This window comes from Molossus molossus, unplaced genomic scaffold (genome assembly GCF_014108415.1).
Source record: "Molossus molossus isolate mMolMol1 unplaced genomic scaffold, mMolMol1.p scaffold_m16_p_21, whole genome shotgun sequence".
NCBI lineage: Eukaryota > Metazoa > Chordata > Mammalia > Chiroptera > Molossidae > Molossus > Molossus molossus.
Genome location: NW_023425357.1, coordinates 13,726,232 through 13,747,893, shown reverse-complemented (window position 1 = coordinate 13,747,893; position 21,662 = coordinate 13,726,232). Strand labels below are relative to the sequence as shown.

The following is a 21,662-nucleotide window of genomic DNA, read 5'->3' as shown; positions in this document are numbered from 1 at the left end:
ATTTTAATTCATTAGTCAATGGCAGAACTAGGGCTGGAATATAGATTGTCAGCTTCTTGCCACCAGACAGGGAAAAGGATTGAGATGGGAGAAATAAGCATCTAATGGAAGAGAAAGTGCCTATCTGAGAGGTCAGGGGACCTGCATGGCAAGCACAGCTGTGCCATTGTCACTATGGGTGACTTGGATCAGTGCCTTATTTTTTCGTCTGTGAAATGAAAGTGCTGGATGACAACCATAACTACTTCCTAGCTCCCATTTCCTTTGACAGCTGAAGATAAGGCTAACTAACCTGAGGCACAGATACTTGAAGGCTGGCTTCCCCATCTCCAGCTTGAACTCCCACCGTTGGCACAATTTTCCCCATCCAAGTTGAGATGGCCAAGATGGGGAGAAAGCATTTGGCTCTACGGAATGGCTCCAGGCCTTATCAAACCTCTCAGCCTTAAGGGATGCAGTTCTGTTAGCGGAGCTCTAGGGTCAGACAGTCCTGCTGACTTTGGGAGTGACCTTGGACAGGTCACTCAGCAAATGGTATTTACCTCACAGGGTTATTGTGAGAATTCAGTGTATGCCTAGGTACATACATTCTCTCACATGTCAACTTACTGCAGCCCCTCCCGAGAAGCCTGGCACACTGGGAACTCCAGGGGTAATCTGGTTGCCCTTGCCCACACATCCTAGGTTCCAGGAAACCCCATGATGATTCTAGTCTGGGCACCTCTTTTTCTGCCACACCATTTCTTTTGGTCCTGTCTGACATCTCTGCTCTCTGCTCCCCTGCTCCAAATTTCCTCTGCCCTTATGCCAATGGGAATCATGCCAGAGATCATATATGAGAGAGCAAGACCCAGTTTTGTTTGCATGTGTCTCTGCCGTTGGGGAGTGCTGGTTGTGTTACTGTATATAGTTGTATATTGGTACTATTGAGTGTCACCTTTTGGAATGGTTGCCTTCTAAATCACGACTTTTGATGGCATTGACATTTATTTTAGACTGGAAGCATAAGGTTGCTAGTGAGGCATCTGTCTCTGGGAGCATCCAAGCAGAAAGACTGAGCCTCCCTTGTGGACAGATCCACTAGCTGCTATTAGGGTGTGTCTGCGTGGCATCTCCAGGCTGGAAGACCCTCGAAGGCAAGAATTCAAGGACATTTATGATGAATTTTGGCATTGCCATCTGCCAGAATAGGCAGAGAACCTGAGCAACAAAGTAATCTCAGCACCTTAGCCGAGTTTCCTACATTTCTGGATAATGATGGAGGGACTTGTGTCCATTGGGATGGAGAACCATGAAAGGGTGTGGCTCGTCTGTGGTGCTTTTTGGAGGAGTGAATAAAAATGAGTAGAAATGCCATTCTGTGTCTGTTCTTTTGGGATTTGAAGGGGGGAAAAGATACTTGGGATTTTAACTGGAACTGGACTCCTGGGTCTAAGGGAGAAAGGGGCTAGGGTTAAGACTACTGGGACTGAAGGAAGAAGGGGCCAAGGTGGGGACTCCTTAGGGAGGGGAAGAAATAGGGGTTCTGTACAGGAAAGACTTCCTTGGGCTGGAATCAAGATACTTTATATCTGAGTTTTACCTCCCTGGGAGTTGGGGTGGACCAGTGACTGTTTTGACTTTGGGGGCTTGTGATGGTAAAGCATCTTAGATATGGAACCAGCCTGACCCATTAATGCCTCCAATTTGTCCAGCTTCTCTGTAGCCATGCCCTTGGATAGTCCCTTCTCATTCTGATTCTAGACCTGGCCATTGGTTTGCTTGGCCACTGTGACAATAGGAAACATGATGCGAGCAGAGGCTTGGGAAGTGTGTCAGGAAGCCCCAGCTAATCTGCTGGGTGATATGAAATGTGGCCCAGTCAGCCTTGACATTCCAACCCCACAGTCTGCTAACCCTCTGAAACAGCTGCCTAGCAGACAGGCAACTGAACTTAGCAGGGACCAGCAGAAGAACCATCCCAGACCACATTGCAGAACCATAAAATCATGAGCAAAATAAAAGGTGATTGTTCTAAGCCACTAAGTGTTAGAGTGGTTTGTTATGTAGCCAAAGATAACTACTAATTCAGGCTTGTTCCTGCTCTCTGTGATGTGGTCTCTCTTCCCCCTCCACGTGACCCAGTAATAAAATCTTACGCTCTGCCCCTTTTTAGCTATGCAACCCCCACTGTGGCATCCCTTCTCTGACCTCAGATTATTTTCCTGAAAACAGGAATGAGAATAATAGTGCCTATCACTTGGAGTTGTTGTGAAGATAAAATGAGAAAGTGACCCTAAGAGGCAATAGTGGTCATTCATACTATTTATGAAACATGTCCATGTCATAGGATAGAGTTGCACTTCCTGGCCCCCATGAGATTTGATGGGGCCATATGACCAGCTCCATGAGATGATTTGTGTCAAGTCACTTCTGAGTCACATTTGATCACCCATGTGAGACTCCTGGGCTCTTTCCTGTGCACAGAAATGGCAATGTTCCAGTTGGTGGTTACTTTATGATGATGAGCAAAACACCTGTGGACAGTGCCAAACGTAGGTGAAAGAAGACTCGACCTTTTGTGAGTGGGTACTTGTTCAGCAAATACCATTCTTCTCCCTCGCACTGGAGGGGGAGGATATTTCCCTGCTCCCCGAGTGGGGCTTTGACTATGATTTACTCGATGGAATGTTAGCAGAACTGACCTCAGCAGGGCCTTCAGTGCACTTGGCTTTTGTGCTCCTGTGATCTGCCAGGGAGCCACTGATCCTAGAAGATTGTGGGACCCCAAGGAGGAGAATTTGAGCCCTCCTCCCAACACTAGAGCCAAATTAACCAGAAGCCAAATTAACCACCCAGCCACCCACAAACCCTTTAACAATGCTTGTTGTTATAAGTCTGTTTGGAGATCCTTTGTCACACAGCATTACTGCACGGGTTGACTAATACAGCTTTGTTGTTTTAAACCACTGAGATTAGGGGCTCCTTTGTTACTGTAGCATAGTCTAGTCTGTCTTGACTAATGGCCATTCAGTAAGTGGCAGCTATTACTATTTATTATTTACTCAGACATATGGTCTCCAGAAGCAACACTGTCTTAAAAGTGCTGGGCACTGCACTAAATGTGTTCTTTTTTTTTTTTTTTTTTCCATTTCACTCCTCCAACTCTATGAGGTTATAACTATTAATATCCACATTTTGCCAACATGAAAACAGGCACAATGAGGGGAAGGTTACTCAGAAGAGGTGATCTGTGATCATGGACTCTGGAATCTGATCCTCCCTAGCAGTTTGACCCAAGGCAAATAACATCACAGTTTGTGCCTCAGTTTGTTCATCTGTGAAATGGGGATAATAATACCAACTTTACAGTTGCTGTGATTATGAAATGAGGTACAGCATGGAAAACATTTAGCACAGGGGGCCAGCAAGGAGTAATCCCTTAATAAAAGGTAGAGTTTTTCCCTCTTTTCCTTGCAAAGAGGAGGTTCCCAAGGGTTGAGCCCCCAGCTTACTGCGACACCTCCTCAAGATGCATCACGTCACAAAGACTCAGGCTTGTTCATTGATCTGTTTCATTTATAGGCACACAGGCAGCTGCAGGCTGAGGACAAATGGGGACCTCAAGCACACATTTCTCAGTTCTTCACTCCGCCCTGCCTGTGGTCTGAGGGGCTGGAAGGCAGTCTGCTCGGCGGAGGAAGTAGAGATAGGAGGCTGAGGGCACCTCGGCCCCAGGCTTGGTGTTGCAGGCACTCTCTGTAGCACAGCCTCGAGTGGCAAACCTGGTGTTGATGATACCTGGGAGGAGGATTCCAGAATGGAGTCTGAGCCCCCAACCCATCTTTCCTCAGGACCTAGGAATCGTGGTCCTGCCACCTCCTCACCCAATTCTCCGGGACCACCATCTGCCCCAGAACTTAGAGACTCTTCCAGTTCTGAGGCCCCTGTGCCCTCCTCCAGAGATCCAGGTGCCCTCACCAGCCTGCACATCGCCAGCGAAGTAGATGCAGTGGGTTTCCTGGCCAACACAGCGGGCTGCCTCGGTCCCAGGGCATGTCTCATGGAAGGGTACGATGCAGGCAGGACACTGGAGGCCATTCTCAGTACGGTTGTTCTGGGGAGCTGGGGAAGAGGGTGGAGTACAAGGTGCAGAGAGATGTTTAGACCCTTCCCCCAACCTCACAATAACGGCTATTGCTAATGGACACTACATTTACAGGAGTGAAAACAGACTCAGCGGCAAGGTGCTTGCCCAATGTTACAGCGCACAGATCAGTGGCGGGTGAGGGCACACACAGGGGGCCGGCTGGAAGGGACTCCGCAGGCGCGGCTGAGTTGGCACTTACGGGACACCGAGCCATGGTTGCAGCCGTCACTCTGGCAGCAGTATGTGTTGGACACCATGTAGTCCTTGGGGCCCATGGTAGTGGATACAAAACCTGAGTAGCAGTCGCTGAACTTCATGCAGGCCTTGTAGGTGTTCACTGAGTGGCGACCCTCTGCAGGATGGGGGACAGGAGGGGAGGGTTTGGGTGGTGTTGACCCCCACCTGGGGTCTCTCCCAACCCCACAGCTTCCCCACCTCATGACTGTCTAGGATGGGCTTTTCCAGCCCCCTTAAAGCTGTACCTCCTCTGTGCCTAGGGTACAGTGGTTTATTAGGTAGCTCTCCCTACCCCCCACCTCACTGCTATAGCCCCTAGGCAGCCATTGGTGATGTTCTCCATTGCCAAGCCCAGGTCTGCTTAATACGGTCCCTTCCACCCCACCCCCACACCATGGCCACCCCCTAAAGGTCCTCTGGATAGTGCTTTCCCAGGTTGCCTATGCCTGTGTAAGATACTCTCTTCCAGCCTTCACAGGTTTGGGACCTACTTCCAACAAACTGTGGGATGCTGGCCCACACCACCACCCTGCAATGTCCATATCCCTCTCTGTCTAAGTGGTCTCTTCCAGTTTTCCCCATGGTCACTCCCCAGACCTCCAACTGATGGCCTCTCAGCACTCTCTTTGGCTACCCCCAGGTTTTGCCTTAAGTGGTCTCTTCCAGGCTCCACTGCCTTCCCCTTCCCCACGTGTGGTCTCTTCCAACCCAATCCAAGTGTTTCCTGCTCTTCACTCCACCAAAGGATGGCTTTTTCCTCTCAGCACCCCCCCCCCCCCAGCGTCTGTATCTCCCTCCTATATCAGGTGGTGGGTGTCTCTTCAAGCCTTTCAGGTCCTTCCCCCACCTGCCAATGCTGGCTAGGTAAGTAGGGTGGCCTGCAGTATTCTACCCCACCTTCCATACACACCCCCTCCTGCCGGGATGGCTCCTTCCGATACTTTAGGTTGTTCTTCACTTGCTGTCACAACCTTCATCTCTACATCATGCCCCACATCCCTCCTCACCCCTGTGGTCTCTTCCATTGCTCTCCATTTCCCCCATTCTTTCTCAGGTCTGGGATGGTCCCTTCCACTTAAGTAATCCCTTCCTCTTCCATTCTACTCACCAGCCTCCCCATTGCCCCATCTCTACTTCATGCTGCGGGATTATCTTCTCTCTCCTCTCTGCTGTGGTCCCCTTTTTTCCTCTCCTCCTACCCCAACATCATCTCTCCTTCTCTTGTTAGGAACAGTCTCTTCCAGCCCGCACTACACCCACGATCCCTGGGGTAGTCTGTCTTTCCCTCCTGCCCCCAGTGTCCAGCTTGATCACATTCCTCCCAACCCACCCCAGCCTCTTTCTTCTCCTCTACCTGCCCGCCCCCTTCGGAGAGTCTCATTTTCAGAAATTCCTGACAACAATGCTTTCTAGAGCTCCACTGAATTCACTTGCCTTCATCCACCTCGAGACAATATTCTCCTCCCCCTTGCCCGCCCACCACCGTGATGGTCCCTCCCTTCGCAACCCTCTTCCCCAGGGTTTGACGCCGCGCGCTCATACTGGTGCTCGACTCCCCCACGATGACCACGCAGGCGTCCTTGCCGGCCTCGCAAGTCTTCATTTTTCCGCTGCACGTGGGCCCGGAGCCCCTACACACCTCGCAGCTTAACGGGCACCCTGCAGTGCAGAGGGCCAGGCTGTAGTCCAGGGTGGTGTGGTCTAGGGACCACGCAGATGCGGTCGGGGGAAGGGACGGGCTTTTGGGTCTGAGGAAGGTGGGACGGCGTCTCCCTGTTCTTGGGTGGGGCATTGACCGCTGTCTGGGAACTGTCCAGCGCGCTGACAGGGACGCGCTAGTGATGCCAGCGAAGCTGCTTCCTGGGGCGGGAAGCGACTCCACCACGGAGCCTGTTTACCTAATTACAAGGTTGGGGACTTTAGACGCTAGGGTCCTCTAAGAAAGCTCGGGGACAGGGAGGGGGGGTCCTGGAGGTTTCCATGGACTTTTGTGAAGCTTCAGGTCCAGCTGGTTCTTGGATGTGGGATCCTCCTTCTGCTAGGAACCATGTGTAGGTCTTAGAGTAGAAGCTCAGGCAGGGGTACCTGAATCTGAGGTCTGCATCCCAGTTCAAGAAGGGAGAGTGAGGACCAGGAGGGCTGAAGGCATGGGCTCCTTGATTCTGAGAGAGGGGCAGCTGGGGGCCCAGACCCCTGGGACCTGGGAAAGGTGGGGCTTGCCTGAACTCCTGCCTTAAGAAGGAGGGGCTAGGGGCTTGATCTCCCTAGAGTCCAGGAAAAAAAGAAATCTCCCCCTCTCCTCTCAGTTTATTTATTTATTTATTTATTTATCCTCACCCGAGGACATTTTTCCATTTTTTGTTCAGGTAGAGTGGGAGGGAGGGAGAGGAACAGAGAGAGAGAGAGAGAGAAACATCGATGTGAAAGGAACACATCGAGTGGTTGCCACCCGCACAACCGACCAGGGCTGGGGACAAACTGCAACCATGGTATGTGCCCTTAGCGGGGACCGAACCCGGGTCTCTCCGGACCGCAGGCCGACGCTCTAACCGCTGAGCCAAACCGGCCAGGGCTCCTCTCAGTTTTTTTAAAATTGTTTTTCTTTATTGATTTTAGAGAGAGAGGAAGGGTGAGGGAGAGATAGAAACACTGATGAGAGAGAACATCAATTGGCCGCCTCCTGGATGCCCTCCATTGGGAATCGGGCCCTCAACCTGGGCATTTGCCCTGACCGGGAATCGAACCAACGACCTCCTGGTACATGGTTCGACACCCAACCACTGAGCCACATCAGCCGGGCTCCCTCCAGTTTTTTTGTTTTTATTTTTAATTTCCCTTTTTCATCGCGATCTCATCTGATTTTCTAGCATTTAAATGTCTTATTTTGAGACCCCCTCCTGAGGGACAAAGGACTCAGAGCCCACCATGCCCCTTCCTTTCTCAGAGATCCAATCACAAGAGCCTTTAGACCTTTTCCTCTCTTGGGGCCCCAATCTTTCTCTTTCTTTAGCCTCTGCCTTCGACATAAACCTGAATTCCCAGGACACCACCTCTTGCCCTCTGGAAGACCTTACTGAATGCTCTCTCCTGGTCCTCTCTTTCCTGAGGATCCCTGGAGTCCAAGCCTCTGGTCACTTACCAAGACCCAGCAGGGTGCAGAGCAGTGTGAAAGCCAGCAGGAAGGTACTCGGTGGCATGGAGGGCTTCATGGTGTGTGACCCAGCAGTCCCTGGTTCCCAGCACTTATAGGAAGCTGAGGAGGGGCGGGTCTGGACCCACCTTCACCCTGGGGTGAGAAATAGTTGAGGTAAGATCTCAGGGCTGGCCTCTGCGGCTTCGGGTTGGGGAGGTGGGACCAGAAAACAAAAGGAACATGGGCGACTTGTGCCCAGCCCCCTCCTCCACAGGGACCCCAGGAGTCTGGGTCTCCAGCCCCCTCTTTGATCAGTACCCAGAGGGGCACTTTCCTGTTTTCTCACATTCTCCTCCCCTTTTTATTTTCTGGCTTGAAGCCCAAGGTCAAAGTCGGGTCACTTCATTCCCTGTAGGTGTAGAGCGGCTGCAAGGACTGAGATGCCCGCTCCCTTCTCTCTCTTCTCAAGGAGGCATCCTGCGTGGGTGGGGCCTTACCTGGGAGCGCCCAGCATGTCCAGGCTTGTTCTGCGGGGGCCCAGGAGCCTTGTCTCCCTTCCCTTCTTCACGGGCTTGGTTCATATTCTCTGTTTTGTGTTCGAGCTGTCTCCAGTCCCTACCCGCCTGGGGCTGTACCTCTGGGTCTCGCGGGGACCGAACAGAGAGGTTGCCTGTCAATGGGCAAGGACGGGCGTGGTAGGAAACAGATGCCCACAGGTCACACTGGGAAACTGAGGCATGGGTGGAAGCGCTCTAGGCTGGGTGTGTGTGTCTGGTTTGGGCTCGTGCTTTGTGTTTTATTTAGATTCTTGACCCACTCTCTCCTGGCCTCAGGCATAACCCTGAGAGATAGCTGAGATTTTTTTCCAGTGTGTGTGGTGAGAAGCTAGCGGGGGAAGAGTGTAGTTGCAGAACCAGTGGAGAGGATCCTTCTGCGGTAGGCTCCAGGCTCCCCGCAAAAGTCCACTCAGGTTTGCCGTCCTCCAGGTTTCTAGGCTTCATTTTGGGCGGTGACTGCGTTGTCCAATGAGAATGACTAACTTCTTCTAGGGACCAATCCTGTAGGCCGCTCCTGTTGCTAGGCGCCTGGAAAGCGGGATGTGGCCATCACCGGGAGGAGGGGCTAGAGAGTGATAGGGCCAGAGAGAGGCGGGCCTAGAGGAAAAGCTCGTTGCTAGGGAACTCAGCTCCACGCTGCTCCCGAGAGGCTCGACTGGGCATGCGCCCAGTCGACGCGAGCTCCGGCGCGCCGCGGTTTGAAAGGCCCGAGTCTCGCGCGCTTGCGCACTTGAGCGCGCGCAGGGCGCACCCCCTTCCCGTCCCTCAAACTCGGACCCTCCTTCATCCTTCGGGTCCCGCGAAGCCCACGACGTTGACATGCCGGAGATCCGCCTCCGCCACGTGGTGTCCTGCAGTAGCCAGGACTCGGTGAGGGACTGGGGTGAGGGAGGTTGGAAGACATAAAGGAATTCCTGAGGGGGCTCCACGAGAACTTCTGCAGTGTAAACTTCATGGAAGTCTAAGGAGGGTCATGGGGGGAATTTCCAGGAGGTTATAAAGGAATTCTGAGAGAGATGCGAAATGGGGGGACTTCCGGGCGTCTGTGGAAGTTCCGGAGAGAAAGGAGGAATGGGAAGCTTCCTTGGAGAACTCATAGATGAATTTCCAGGGGAAAGTGTTGTAGGTGACTCAAGGCAAAGTGTGTGTGTGTGTGTGTGTGTGTGTGTGTGTGTGTGTGTGAATTAACAGGGACACTTAAAGCTGGGGATCGCAGAGGGTTTGGGAGGACTCAAAGGAATAATCCGAGAGCTGGGGGAACCTGTCATCTCGGTACCCTAACTTTTCCTTTCCCATTCTTATCTCCAGACCCACTGTGCAGAAAACCTTCTCAAGGCGGACACTTACCGAAAATGGCGGGCAGCCAAGGCAGGCGAGAAGACCATCTCTGTGGTGCTCCAGGTGATCCTGCCCTTCCCCTACTTCCTTCTTAGGAGGAGTCTGGAGACCCAGACTCTGTTCTTGAATCAACTGGCATTGGGTGAGGCATTTTCCCTCTGGATCTCAGCTTCCTTACCTGGAAAATGGGCAGTGTGATTGCTGTGCCCCTTAGCAGAGAAGAAAGGTGATCCAAGGACTAGGCCAGGAATGACCATTGGAATTAGCATGTGGCTGGGTAGGTTCCTTCTACTTTCTGGGTCTCAGTTTCCTCAGCTGGAAGAGAGTGAATTATAACTATGTATCCTGCTTTTTCTTTTTTTTATCCTCATTCAAGGACATTTTTTTTCTCGATATTTTGTTCAGATAGAGTGGGAGAGAGAGAAAGAACCATCGACGTGAAAGGGACACATCAAGTGGTTGCCACCCTCACGACTCAACCAGGGCAGGGGACAAACTGCAACCGTTGATTTCTTTTTTTAAAAATAGATTTTATTTATTTATTTTTAGACAGAGGAAGGGAGAGAGAAATAGAAACATTGATGTGAGAGAGAAACATCAATCGGCTGCCTTCTGTACACCCCCCACTGGGGATTGAGCCCAAAACCCAGGCATGTACCCTGACTGGGAATCCAGCTGGGACCTCTCAGTCTATGGGACCATGCCCAATCCACTGAACCACACTGGCCAGGCTGTATCCTGCTTTCTAAAGTCGGACTTGCTCAGGGCTATCTCAGGAGATCATATAAGCCAATCAATCCCATTTTAAAGATTGGGAAACTGAAGTTTAGGGAGGGGAGAGGCAAAGTGGCCAGTCTAAACTACCATTTCTGCAATGCTGGCCTGGTTATTTTTGAGTATGCACCACAGCCTTATCTGCACCACAGCCCTGTGAAATGGAGGGAGGCAAACAGAAAAGGGTGGTTTGACCTGAGATGATTACAGTATTCCAGACAGGCTATTCCCGTCAGGGAACAGAAACTGGTGGGAGAAGAGAGCTAAGTGTGTTTTTTTATTTTATTTTTTTAATCCTCACCCGAGGATATTTTTACATTTATCATCAGGCAGAGTGGGAGGCAGAGAGAGAGAGAGAGAAACATATGTGAGAGAGACTCATAGACTGGTTGCCTCCCTCATGATCCGACCAGGGCCAGGGCTGAACCACAAGAATCGCAACTGAGGTATGTGCCCTTGACTGGAATCGAACCCAAGACTCTTTGATCTGTGGGCCAATGTTCTAACCACTGAGCAAAGCCGGCCAGGGCAGCTAAGTGTGTTTTAAGCATCTGCTCTTTGCCAGGTACTGGCCTTGGTGTTTCACCCGCATGATCTTGCTCTTTACCAGGGCAGTGTGATGTAGGGGCCTTTATCACCAATAATAAATGGCAGTGCTGACACTTGAATCCACAACTGAGTGTTGGTGCTCTTAATTGCTCTGTCATACTGCTTTGCGTTCTCACACTGGTTTTCTTGATTTGGGCCTTATTTCTTGCTTTTGAGGTGTTTGGGGTAGGGGGATATTAGGCTCAAGGCTTACATGATTGTGTTTGATACGGAATATATTCTTGGTCTCTCTCTTGCCCAATATTTCTGAAAAAAATTTAGGTCACAAATCCTTTTGAGAATAGGAGAGAAACTGAAGATTCTCTTTCTAGGAAAAAATATACAGACCTATAAGATTTTCTGAATGTTTTTAGGAGTTCAGAGGTTTCATAAGTTTCTAACATAGTAATAATAGTGATAGCTAACATTTATTCAGTGTACCAACTGCTGGTCATCATTCGAAACACCATATTTGGGTGTATGCATTGTATCCTCATAAATACCCCATGACTCAGAGTCTATTATTATCCCCATTTTACAGGTGAGAAATGGAGGCCCAGGGAGCTTAGACAGCTTGTCTAGATCACATTTTTTCAACTGAGGGAGATACAGGGTGCTGACAATTTAGTCTGGGGACTTGGGTTCAATGCCCCAGCTACCTCTTACTCTATGACCTCAGGCAAATTGTTTCACTTCTCTGAACCTGTTTTCTCAACTGTCCGTTGGGAAAAATGAGATTCAAGCCCAGGGTTATTGTGATAATTAGGTGACATAATGTCTGCAGAAGTGCTCTGTCAACATGTAGATGTTTGTGTAAAGGGAGGGATTTGTGTTTTACTGAGTGATGATTCTGCTTGGCTCTCTTACGATCCCAGGAAAATGTTCTGTGACCCCAGGAGAATCACATACCATTCTGTACCTCAGTTGTAATGGGAGCAGAGAGACTGAAAGCAGAAGGCACAGGACATGGGGCCAAGAGAACCAGAGGGGACAGAACGAGGAACAGGGTTCTCTGACCTGGGAGACTGAGGGATATAGTGCTGTTGTCACTGAAATGGGAAACCAGAGAGGGGCATCTTGAGAAGGTGATATGTCTAGATGGCATGTCCAGATTTGATATGACTTTGGGATAGTCAAGGGGCGGCATCCACAGAGCAGTTAGGGATCAGACACAGAGCTGGAGTCAGGTATAGTACAGGGATAGGACTTACAGATTCAAGAGTAGGTAGATTTATTTATTTATTCATTCATTCATTGGATAATTATTTATGAAGCACCTTCTGTAGACCAAGTTGTTTTAGATATGGGGGTCATATCGCAGTGGACAGCATAAGACAGAAATATGTCAGTCTTGTGGAGCTTTCATGTTCGTGGGGAGAGTCAAAAGTAAAACGTAAGTCAGCTGACGAGTGCTGTGGAAGAAAACCAAACAGTTCAGAGCAATGGAGAATGCCTCAGCTGGGGCAGGAGGCAATGGCAAGAGATTTTTATTTAAATAGGGAGTCAGGGAAGGCCTCCCTGAGGTGACATTTGAGCAGAGTGAGCTATGATGAGAACTATGCAGATTTCTGGGGAAGACACACAGGCTCCTAGGCAGACTGATGTCTGGCCTCTCAGAGTAACAGCTGGGAGGCCTATGTGGGTGGAATGGAGTTAGCCAGGGGGAGAAAAGTTGGAGATGAGCTAATAGAGTGGGGGTGGAGGGCCCCATGACACTTAAGACCTGAAAGCTATTGTAAGGGCTTAAGTTTTTATTCTGGGTGAGACGGGAGCCACTGAAGAGCTCTGAGCAGAAAAGAAACAGAATTTGACTTAGGTTTTCACAGAATCCTGATTTCTGTGTTGAGAATAAACTGCAAGGGGCAATTGTATGAGCAAGTAGCATTGCAGTAGTTAACTTATTGCAGAGATCCTTTGGAAAATCTGATTGCTTTTGGCAGTTGCCAGTATGCAGGGTGACTCCATATTCAATGAATGCTAATTTTGGTTCTTTACAAGCAAGTGATGAGGGTGACATTTCTGGATATCAAGATATACAGACCAGTCTGTGTTTTTTTCTACCTTTCGGTATTTCCCTTCCAACAATACTATGCAGCATCTGGGTATTATCACGCAGTGTTCAGCCCACTGCTCTTGATAGCCTCACACGCCATTTTTGTTTGCCATGATTACAGGATTCTCTGTTGCCAACCTATCACCTGCTCCCAGAAGGGGTGTTTCTTTGCTAACTTCTCCTGGGCCAGAGGGGATGGCTGGGACCAGCCAGGGCCCTCATCCCCTTTTAAAATTACATAGTATTTTTTCAAATAACAATATATCTTGGAGATCCATTGCGATTGCATAAAATCTACCTTATTCTTTTATTCTTTTAAAGAATAGTTTATTTATTTTAATATAATTAAATTAATTTATTTAAAAAAAAAATATATATATATATATATATTTTTTTTTATCCTCACCCGAGGACATTTTTCCATTTTTTGTTCAGATAGAGCCGGAGGGAGAGAGAGGAAGAGAGAGAGAGAAACATTGATGTGAAGGGACACATCGAGTGGCTGCCACCCGCACGACCAACCAGGGCCGGGGACAAACTGCAACCGAGGTACATGCCCTTAGCGGGAACCGAACGCGGGTCTCTCTAGACAGCAGGCCAACACTCCAACCGCTGAGCCAAACCGGCCAGGGCTATGTATTTTTTTAATCCTTACCCGAGGACATTTTTCCATATTTTGTTCAGATAGAGTGGGAGGGAGAGAGAGACAGAGAAACATGGACGTGAAAGGGACACATCGAGTGGTTGTCACCCGCACGACCCAACCAAGGCTGGGGACAAACTGCAACCGAAATACGTGCCCTTAGCGGGAACCGAACCCGGGTCTCTCTGGACCGCAGGCCGACGCTGTAACTGCTGAGCCAAACTGTCCAGGGCTATTTAAAAATATTTTTAAAATTGATTTTAGAGAGAGGAAAGGAGAGCGAGAAAGAGAAACATTAATGTGAGAAAGAAACATTGATTGGTTGCCTCCCTGTATGCACCTCAACTGAGTATCAAACCCGCAACCTGGGTATGTGCCCTGACCGGGAATCATACTGGCAACCTCTGGTAACCTTTTGGTGCACAGGACAACGTTCAACCAACTGAGCCACATGGCCAGGGCCTTTACTTTATTCTTTTAAATGATGGCCCAGCTGGTGTGGCTCAGTGGTTGAGCATCAACCCATGCACCAAGAGGTTGCTGGTTTGATTCCCAGTCAGGGCATATGCCCAGGTTGTGGGCCCAGTCCCCAGTGCGGGGCATGCAGGAGGCAGCTAATCAATGTTCTCTGTCACTGATGTTTCTGTCTCTCCCTCTCCCTTCCCCTCTCTCTAAAATCAATAAAGGAAAAAAAATGATGTATAATATTGCCTTTCATGGATGTGGAACAATATTTACAAGATGTCTCAGGAAGTTTGCAAATCTTCCATGTGCTCTTTGTTTTATTGTCATGAATTGTGTCGTCCTAAGAAAGGTGCACACAAACCTGGCACAGATGACAGTTATCTTGTGTTTAAGCCCTTTTCCTAACAGCTGACAATGAACACACTTTTTCTGAGATAAAATTCACATAACATAAAATTCACCATTTTAACAATTTGAAGTGTACAATTCAGTAGTTTTTGGTATACTGACAACGTTCTGCAGTCATCACCACTAATTCAGGATATTTTTATCACCGCAAAAAGAAACTCCATAGTCAGTCATTCCCTATTCCCCACTCCCCAGGTTGCCCCTGACAACCACTGATCTACATTTTTTCTCTATGGATTTGCCTATTCTGGACATTTCATAAAAATAGGATCATACAATATGTGGCCTTTTGTGACTGGCTTCTCTCACTGAGCATAATGTTTTTGAGGCTCCTTCATGGTAGCATGTGTCAGTGCTTCGTTCCTTTTTACAGCTGAGTAATATTCCATTGTTTGGATAGACCATACAATGTGTATCCATTCACAAGTCAGTGGACATTTGAGTTTCCATGTATAAACATTTTTATCAGGAATTTTTTATTTGTTAAAAAGAAGAAAGAACAGAAGAGGAAGCCAGAGAAACACACTCTGGCTGACCTGGAAGAAGCAGCAAGCATCCATGCTCTGAGTGGCCTGTGGGACCATGTGGCTAGGAATGCAGGTGGCCTCTAGGAACTGAGAGTAGTACCTTGACTGTCAGCAAGGAATGGAAACCTCAGTCCTTCAACCACAAGGAAATGAATTCTGCCTATAGCCAGTCCTCTTGGAAGAGGACCCTGAGCCCCAGATGAGAATCACACTCAGCCAGCACTCTGATTTCGCCCTGTGAAAACCTGAGTTGAGAATCTAGTCATGCTGTATTGGATTTTTGATCTACAGAAACTGAGATAATAAATGTGTGTTGTTTTAAGCTAACTATGTGGTTAAAAAGGAAAAAAGAATGTGTGTGTGTATATGTATAAATGTATGCACATATATACACATAAATACATGTGTGTGTATATATATAAATAAATGCAAGGGAGTCTATAGAAGTAGTTATAAGACATTCATTTAAAATACAAAGATATGTATCCTACTAAATATAGGGCCTGGTGCTTCATATTGTGGGAGAGGTAAAGATGTTGCGTTTTTACCTGAAGGATTGAAATAGGTGAGTTGAGGAGTGTTGGGTATAGTCAGAAAGTTGGGCCCAAATTTCTCTGCCAGTCATAGTTCTGTGTGACATGTGAGCTGCTTATTTAAACTGAGGCTTAGTTTCCCCATCTTTAAAATGGGATAGTAACAGACCCTTCCTCCTAAAGTAGTTGTCAGGATTCAGTGATGCCTGGCTCAGGAAGAGCTTTGCCAACTGTGGTAGGCAGAATACTGGTCTCCTGAAAGATGTTCACATTGTAATCTTCAGACCTATGAATATGTCAGTTTACATGGCAGAAGGAACTTTATGGATGTGATCAAGTTAAGGATCTTGAGATGCTGAGATTAACCTGGATTATTTGGGGCAGGAGAGGGCAATATAATTAGGATCCTTACAAGGGAAAGAGAGAAGCAGGAGAACCAGAGTCAGAAGAAGATGTGATGATGGAAGCAGAGGTTACAGTGATGACATTACTACCTTTGTAGGGGCTACATGCCAAGGATACAGGTCACCAGTAGGAGCAAGGCAAGGAAATGCCTCTCTCCTAGAATCTCCTGAAGGAACACAGCCCTGCTAACACCTTGATTTTAGGTCATTGAAACCAAATTTCAGGCTTCAGACCTCCAGATCTGTGACGTGTTGTTTTTAGCTAGGAAGTTTGTGGTAATTTGTTATAGCAGCAGCAGGAAACTAATATACCAAGCACCTGGCACACAGTGAGAATCCAGAAATATTAGCCATGGTAGTTATTTTGTGACAGAGGACACTGAGGCAAACAACTCACCAAAGCCACTTGGTCAGGGAGAGTAGAGTCAGAATTACAACTCAGGGCATTTGTTTCTTCAGCAGATGTCACTGGGGGCTTCCTGTCCATATGTTTATTCATCAGGAATGCATTGAAGGCTTCTTGTGATAGTAGGATCAACTGACATTTATGGAGTGCTTGCTCTGTGGCAGGCATTATTCAAGGGGCTTCGTGTGTATTTCTCATTTGAATATTCAACAGTAACAACTGTATGAAGTAGAAGTTGTTGCTGTCCTCATTTTATAGGTTAGGGAACTGAGGCCGAAGGGGTGACATGAAACAATTTGATCCAGGATCACACAGCAGTAAGTAAGTAGAGCTAGGAAGGATCAGACACTGTTCTTGGTATCGGGGACACAGTTGGTGATGACTCATGTTGTCCCTGCTCTCATGGAGCTTAAAAGTCTGGTCAGCTAGACAGATGCTAGACAAATACAAATAAAAATATTACTATATAATATCAAGTGGTGATAATGAAGAAAAATAAAGCAGGGTTAGGGGATAGAGAAATACCTGGTAGGAGATGAGGGAGGCTACTTTGGTTGGTCTGAAGAGGTGACATCTGAGCAGAGACCTGAGGGATGGAGAGAGCCAGCCATGAGAAGGTTTGGGGAAGGATAAATCTAGGCAGAGGGATGACAGGTGCAAAAGCCCTGAGGTGGAAAGGTGCTAGCCTGTTCTCAGGACAAGGAAGGCGGCATGGCTGGAGGAGGGCCATCATGCATGGCAGGAGGCCAAGAATTCAGGCAGAGGCTTGTGTGCCTGGGCAGCACCACACACCCATGCAGGGCTCTGAGCTGGGAGCAGCGGTGGAGACAGGCAGATTAACCAGGAGCCAGCACGGCTCAGCCTTGGGAAGGCTCTTCCCTCATCACTGCCTCTCTCTCCAGCACACCTGCCCCTTGGCGAAGTAGCCCGCACCAACTCTGGCCAGACTGCCTGGGCTCCCATCCCAGCTCTGCTGCTTACCAGCTGTGTGACCGTAGAGAAGTTACATAACCACTTCCTGCTTCCATTTGCTCACGTGTAAAATGGAGATTATAAACAGCCCTGCCTTGAAAAGCCATTGTGAGAAGAGAAGGTGCATGCATTATGTGTCTAGCACATTGTGGGCACTTATATGTTCCCTGCAACTGTTGTTATGGTTGTTATTATCGGTGTCATCTCAGCTCCCTTCAGAAGGAGGGATATTATGGGGACCCTCCCCTTCACACGTGAGTTAGTTGCCTCTCAAAGTGGTTGTACCTCACCCAGGGTTGCACACTTGGACATGGCAGAGCTGGATCTGAACCCAGACTTGCCTCACTCCCAGTCACACTAATTCCTTCCATGTAGGGATGCTCCTGTGTGTAGCCGTGTGCAGGCGATGTCGAGGTGACCTTCTGACTGGGAGGTGACAGAGCAGATTGGAGCATCAGATGATCCCGGCAGTGGGGGCATTATAGGTTGGTGGACTAGGTGCCTTTGAGGGTTGGAATAACTTGTCATTCTAGGATCCAAATATAGGATCCCCTAACTAGAAAGCAGGAGACTTGCTTTGGCTGTTCCCAACTGCCTTCCACCCCCACATGGCTTTCTGCACCCTTAATTGTCAGAAGGGGGTGGCAGGTCCGTTGGGGAAGCCTTCCTACAAGTAGCTCTTTCTCTTTTGATAAATGATTATTGGCTGGTTTGGCTCAGCGGTTAGAGTGTTAGCCCACAGACCAGAGACACCCAGGTTCGGTTCCTGCTAAGGGCACATGCCTTGGTTGTGGTTTGTCCCCAGCCCCGATTGGGGTTGTGTGGGTGGCAACCACTCGATGTGTCTCTTTCACATGGATGTTTTTCTCTTTCTCTTCCTCCCTCTCTCCTTCCTGCTCTATCTGAAGATAAATGCAAAAATGTCCTTGGGTGAGGATAAAAAAAAAAGAAATTGATAAATCATTATTGAGCAATGACTAATAATGCCTCCTGACTGACAGTGATAGAATGCCTATTATATTCCGGGCCCTGTAGCCATAGTATTTACCTGCATGGATATGGTTATCATCCCCATTTTAATTTTTTTTTTTTTTTTTTGGTACGTGCCCCTAGCGGGAACTGAACCCAGGACTCTCTGGTCCGCAGGCCGACACTCCAACCGCTGAGCCAAACTGGCCAGGGCTCATTCCCATTTTATAGATGAAGAAACTGATACTTTACAAGGTTAGAGGCCATATAGCTAGTGTTCGGCAGAACTAGAATTTGAACCCAGGGTGCAGTGGTGAGAAAACCAGACTGGGGCTCTACCCTTAGGGAACTTTCTCAGAATCCTGTGTGATTAGGGGTGGATAACTCTGGCAGGTGCTACCGAGGAGAGCTCCCTGGCAGCAGGTTATAAATTGATCTGGCAGGAGTATGGAAGAATCAGGGAAGTGGGTGTGGGGGTTTATGCAATCAGTGAATATTTTTTGAGCTCAGGTTCTGTGATGCATGCAGGAGACAAGGTGGCACCACTCAGTACTGGCCACCCACTGTCACAGAGTTGACATTGCAGAGAGAGATGGTGGCTCAGATGTGGGTCATCCCACTCCTGAGGTCTCACAGCGAGCCCCCGGGCAGAGTAGGCACTGACAGTGGGCTTTCTGTCTCTTGCAGTTGGAGAAGGAGGAACAGATACACAGCATGCACATCGGGAATGATGGCTCAGCCTTTGTGGAGGTGCTGGTGGGCAGCTCAGCCGGAGGGGCTGGGGAGCAAGACTATGAGGTAAGCAGGATCTTACTATGGGCCTCAGGCTAATTCCTGCCCCAGATGCCCCATCACCACTTCCCCTGGGGCTCCCTGGGTGCCAGGCGGGGCAAACATGAGTCACACTGACTGCTGCCCTCTGGGGGAGCCCATGTACAGAGGAGACAGGTGATAAATTGTGCACAGCTGGGAGAAGACCCAGTTTGCACTATGTTGGCATAAACAACCGGGGGCACATGTTCTAAGATTCAATCACTGCTTGAAAGCAAAACCGCTTTACCCAGCCCCACCCCTGGGCTCTCACAGATGTCCCTGCAAATTGAGATTTTGCATTGTGTGGGATGCCTCTGTTAGTCACTTGATTTGCAACAAATGTTTACAAGAAGGAATGCCTTTTGCTCTATTACGAATATTTTTAGAATTTGGCACAATCCTTTTTTTTTTCTGGTTGAATTTATTAGAGCTGGATTGATGAGATCATAGTTAGCCAACTAGTTAATCAACAAAATGTTTTGGGGTAAAAATAGACCTACTGTGACAAAGAGAGTTTATAGTTTTAAGTGAACAAACCAGTTTTCTACAAGATACATTTTTTTTCTTGCAGTGAGAAATTGTTTTTAATTGTGGTATATTTTGCATATAATACAATGCACAGATCTTTATGTAGAGGTCAAAGAGTCTTTGACAAATGTGTACATCTGTGGGATTGTCCACCAATTCAAGACACAGAGCACTGCCAGCATCACCGAAAGTTCTCTTGTGTCCCTTAATAATCACTCCTCCCTCCCCACTCTGTCCCCTTCCCCCAGCTCAGGCAACCTCCGACTTCCTTTCTGTCACTGTAGATTAGTTTTGCCTGTCCTAGAATTTCATATAAATGGAATCTCACAGTATGTACTTTTTTGTGGCTGGCTTCTTTCACTCAGCCTACTGTTTTTGAGATTCTTCCACATTGTGACTATGTCAGTAGTCTGTTCTACTTTATTTATTTAGTTTTTAGAATAATTTGTGGTTTTTAGAGAGACAAGAAGGGAGAGAAACATCACTGAGAGTACATTGATTGGCCGCCTCCTGCGGCACCCTCTCCAGGGATTGAGCCCAAAACCTGGGCATGTACCCTGATGGGAATTGAACCCATGACCTTCTGGTGCACAGGATAGAATCCAACCAAGCCACACCAGCCAGGGCTGTTCCACTTTATTGCTGTCATATTCCACTGTAAGCATAGACCACAATTGTTTTTCCATTCTCTTTCTTATTCATGGACATCTGTTGCTACTTTTTGACTTATGAACAATGCTGCTGGAACACTTTATTTTTAATTTTTTTTCTTTATTGATATTTAGAGAGAGAGGAAAGGAGAGGGAGAGAGAATATCGATTGGCTGCCTCCTGCATGCCCCTCACTGGTCAGGCTCACAACTTGGGTATATGCCCTGACCAAGAATTGAACCGGTGACCTCTTGGTGCATGGGTCAACGCTCAACCACTAAGACACACTGGCTGGGCTGCTAGAACATTCTTGTACAAGCTTCTTTCTGAGATTTATTTTGGGTAAATACCTAGGAGTGGACTTGCAGGGTCTTAGGGTAGATTATGTTTTAACCTTTTTAGAAATTGAGTTTTCCACAATGGTTGTACTGTTTTATATTCCCTTCAGCGGTTGATATTGCCAGTCTTCTTAATTTTCTAAATTTCAGTCATTCAGATGGCATGTAGTATTTCTTTTTAATACGTTTTTATTGATTTTTTGAGAGAGAAGAAGGGAGAGAGAGATAGCAACATTGGTGTGAGAGAGAAACATTGATCGGCTGCTTCCTGCACACTCCCTACTGGGGGTCAAGCCTGCAACTGGGCATGTGCCCTGACTGGGAATCGAACCAAGACCTCTCAGTCCATGGGACAATGCTCAATCCACTGAGTTGCAGCAGCCGGGCTGTAGTGTTGTTCTTATTATTCGTTTTTTAATTCTCACCCAAGAATATTTTCTCAGATATCTTCAGATAGAGTGAGAGGGGGGAGAGAGAGGGACAGAGAGAGAAAGAGAAACATTGATGTGAGAGGGACACATCGATTGGTTGCCTTCTCCATGACCCCGACCAGGGCAAGGGACGAACCGCAACCGAGGTATGTGCCCTTGGCCTGAATTTACCCGCAACTATTTGGTCAGCAGGCTGATGCTCTACCGCTAAGCCAAACTGGCCAGGGCTGTAGTGTTATTTTTTATTATGGCTTTCATATGCATTTTCCCAACAAGTTATGACATTGTGTAACCTTTCGTGTACTTATTAGCCATTCATTTATCTTATTTTATGAAGTGTCTTTTGAGTCTTTTCCTTGTTTTTTATTAGATTGTTTGTCTTTTTGTAAAGGGTGTTAACCCTGTATTATTTTCAGTCTCTTTTTCCAGATATGTGTGTTGCAGATTTTTCCCCAGGTCTATGACTTGCCTTTCCATTACAGTGCTTCTGATGAAGTCCAATCTATCTAGGTTGTTTTTTTAAAAAATACTTAGTACCTTTTGTGTCCTATAAAAGATATTTGCCTGTCCCAAAGTAATGACAGTGGTCCCTGTATTAGTTTCCTATTGCTGCTGTAACAAATAATCAAAAGTCAGTGGCTTAAAACAACACAAATTTATTATCTTATGGTTCTATAGGTAGTAGTCTAACATCATTCTCACTGGGCTAAACTCAAGGTGATGGCAGGGCTACATTTCTTCTGGAGGCTCCAGAGGAGAATTTATT

General features: G+C 47.8%; 2 protein-coding genes across 4 annotated transcripts in view; one reads left to right on the top strand and one right to left on the bottom strand.

Moving 5' to 3' along the window:
- Positions 1 to 3,625: 3,625 nt before the first annotated feature.
- LOC118639553 (phospholipase A2 inhibitor and LY6/PLAUR domain containing) lies at positions 3,626 to 7,575 on the bottom strand. The gene is made up of 5 exons (XM_036276046.1): positions 7,506 to 7,575; positions 5,909 to 6,025; positions 4,329 to 4,481; positions 3,961 to 4,104; positions 3,626 to 3,780 (listed from the first exon to the last, which is right to left on the bottom strand). The coding sequence occupies exons 1-5, from the start codon at positions 7,573 to 7,575 to the stop codon at positions 3,626 to 3,628; spliced, it is 639 nt and encodes a 212-aa protein (XP_036131939.1).
- A 1,211-nt stretch (positions 7,576 to 8,786) lies between these two features.
- The window catches only part of XRCC1 (X-ray repair cross complementing 1), a 29,614-nt gene continuing 16,738 nt past the window's right edge, over positions 8,787 to 21,662 (top strand). Inside the window, exons 1-3 of one of the 3 annotated variants that reach the window (XM_036275738.1) lie at positions 8,787 to 8,926; positions 9,365 to 9,457; positions 18,824 to 18,934. In XM_036275738.1, the coding sequence (XP_036131631.1) occupies positions 8,876 to 8,926; positions 9,365 to 9,457; positions 18,824 to 18,934 (255 nt within the window). In that variant the 5' untranslated portion in view covers positions 8,787 to 8,875. The remainder of the gene's footprint in view (positions 8,927 to 9,364; positions 9,458 to 18,823; positions 18,935 to 21,662) is intronic. The other 2 variants (XM_036275740.1, XM_036275739.1) reach the window with 2 other exon arrangements.

Bases quoted from the DNA above. Each gene is read 5' to 3' on its own strand.
- LOC118639553 (XM_036276046.1), bottom strand. From the start codon at position 7,575: ATGAAGCCCTCCATGCCACCGAGTACCTTCCTGCTGGCTTTCACACTG. The intron at 6,026-7,505 runs GTAAGTGACCAG...TCTGCACTGCAG, and splicing joins CTGCACCCTGCTGGGTCTTG to GGTGCCCGTTAAGCTGCGAG. The intron at 4,105-4,328 runs GTAAGTGCCAAC...CCTCTTCCCCAG, and splicing joins CAACCATGGCTCGGTGTCCC to CTCCCCAGAACAACCGTACT.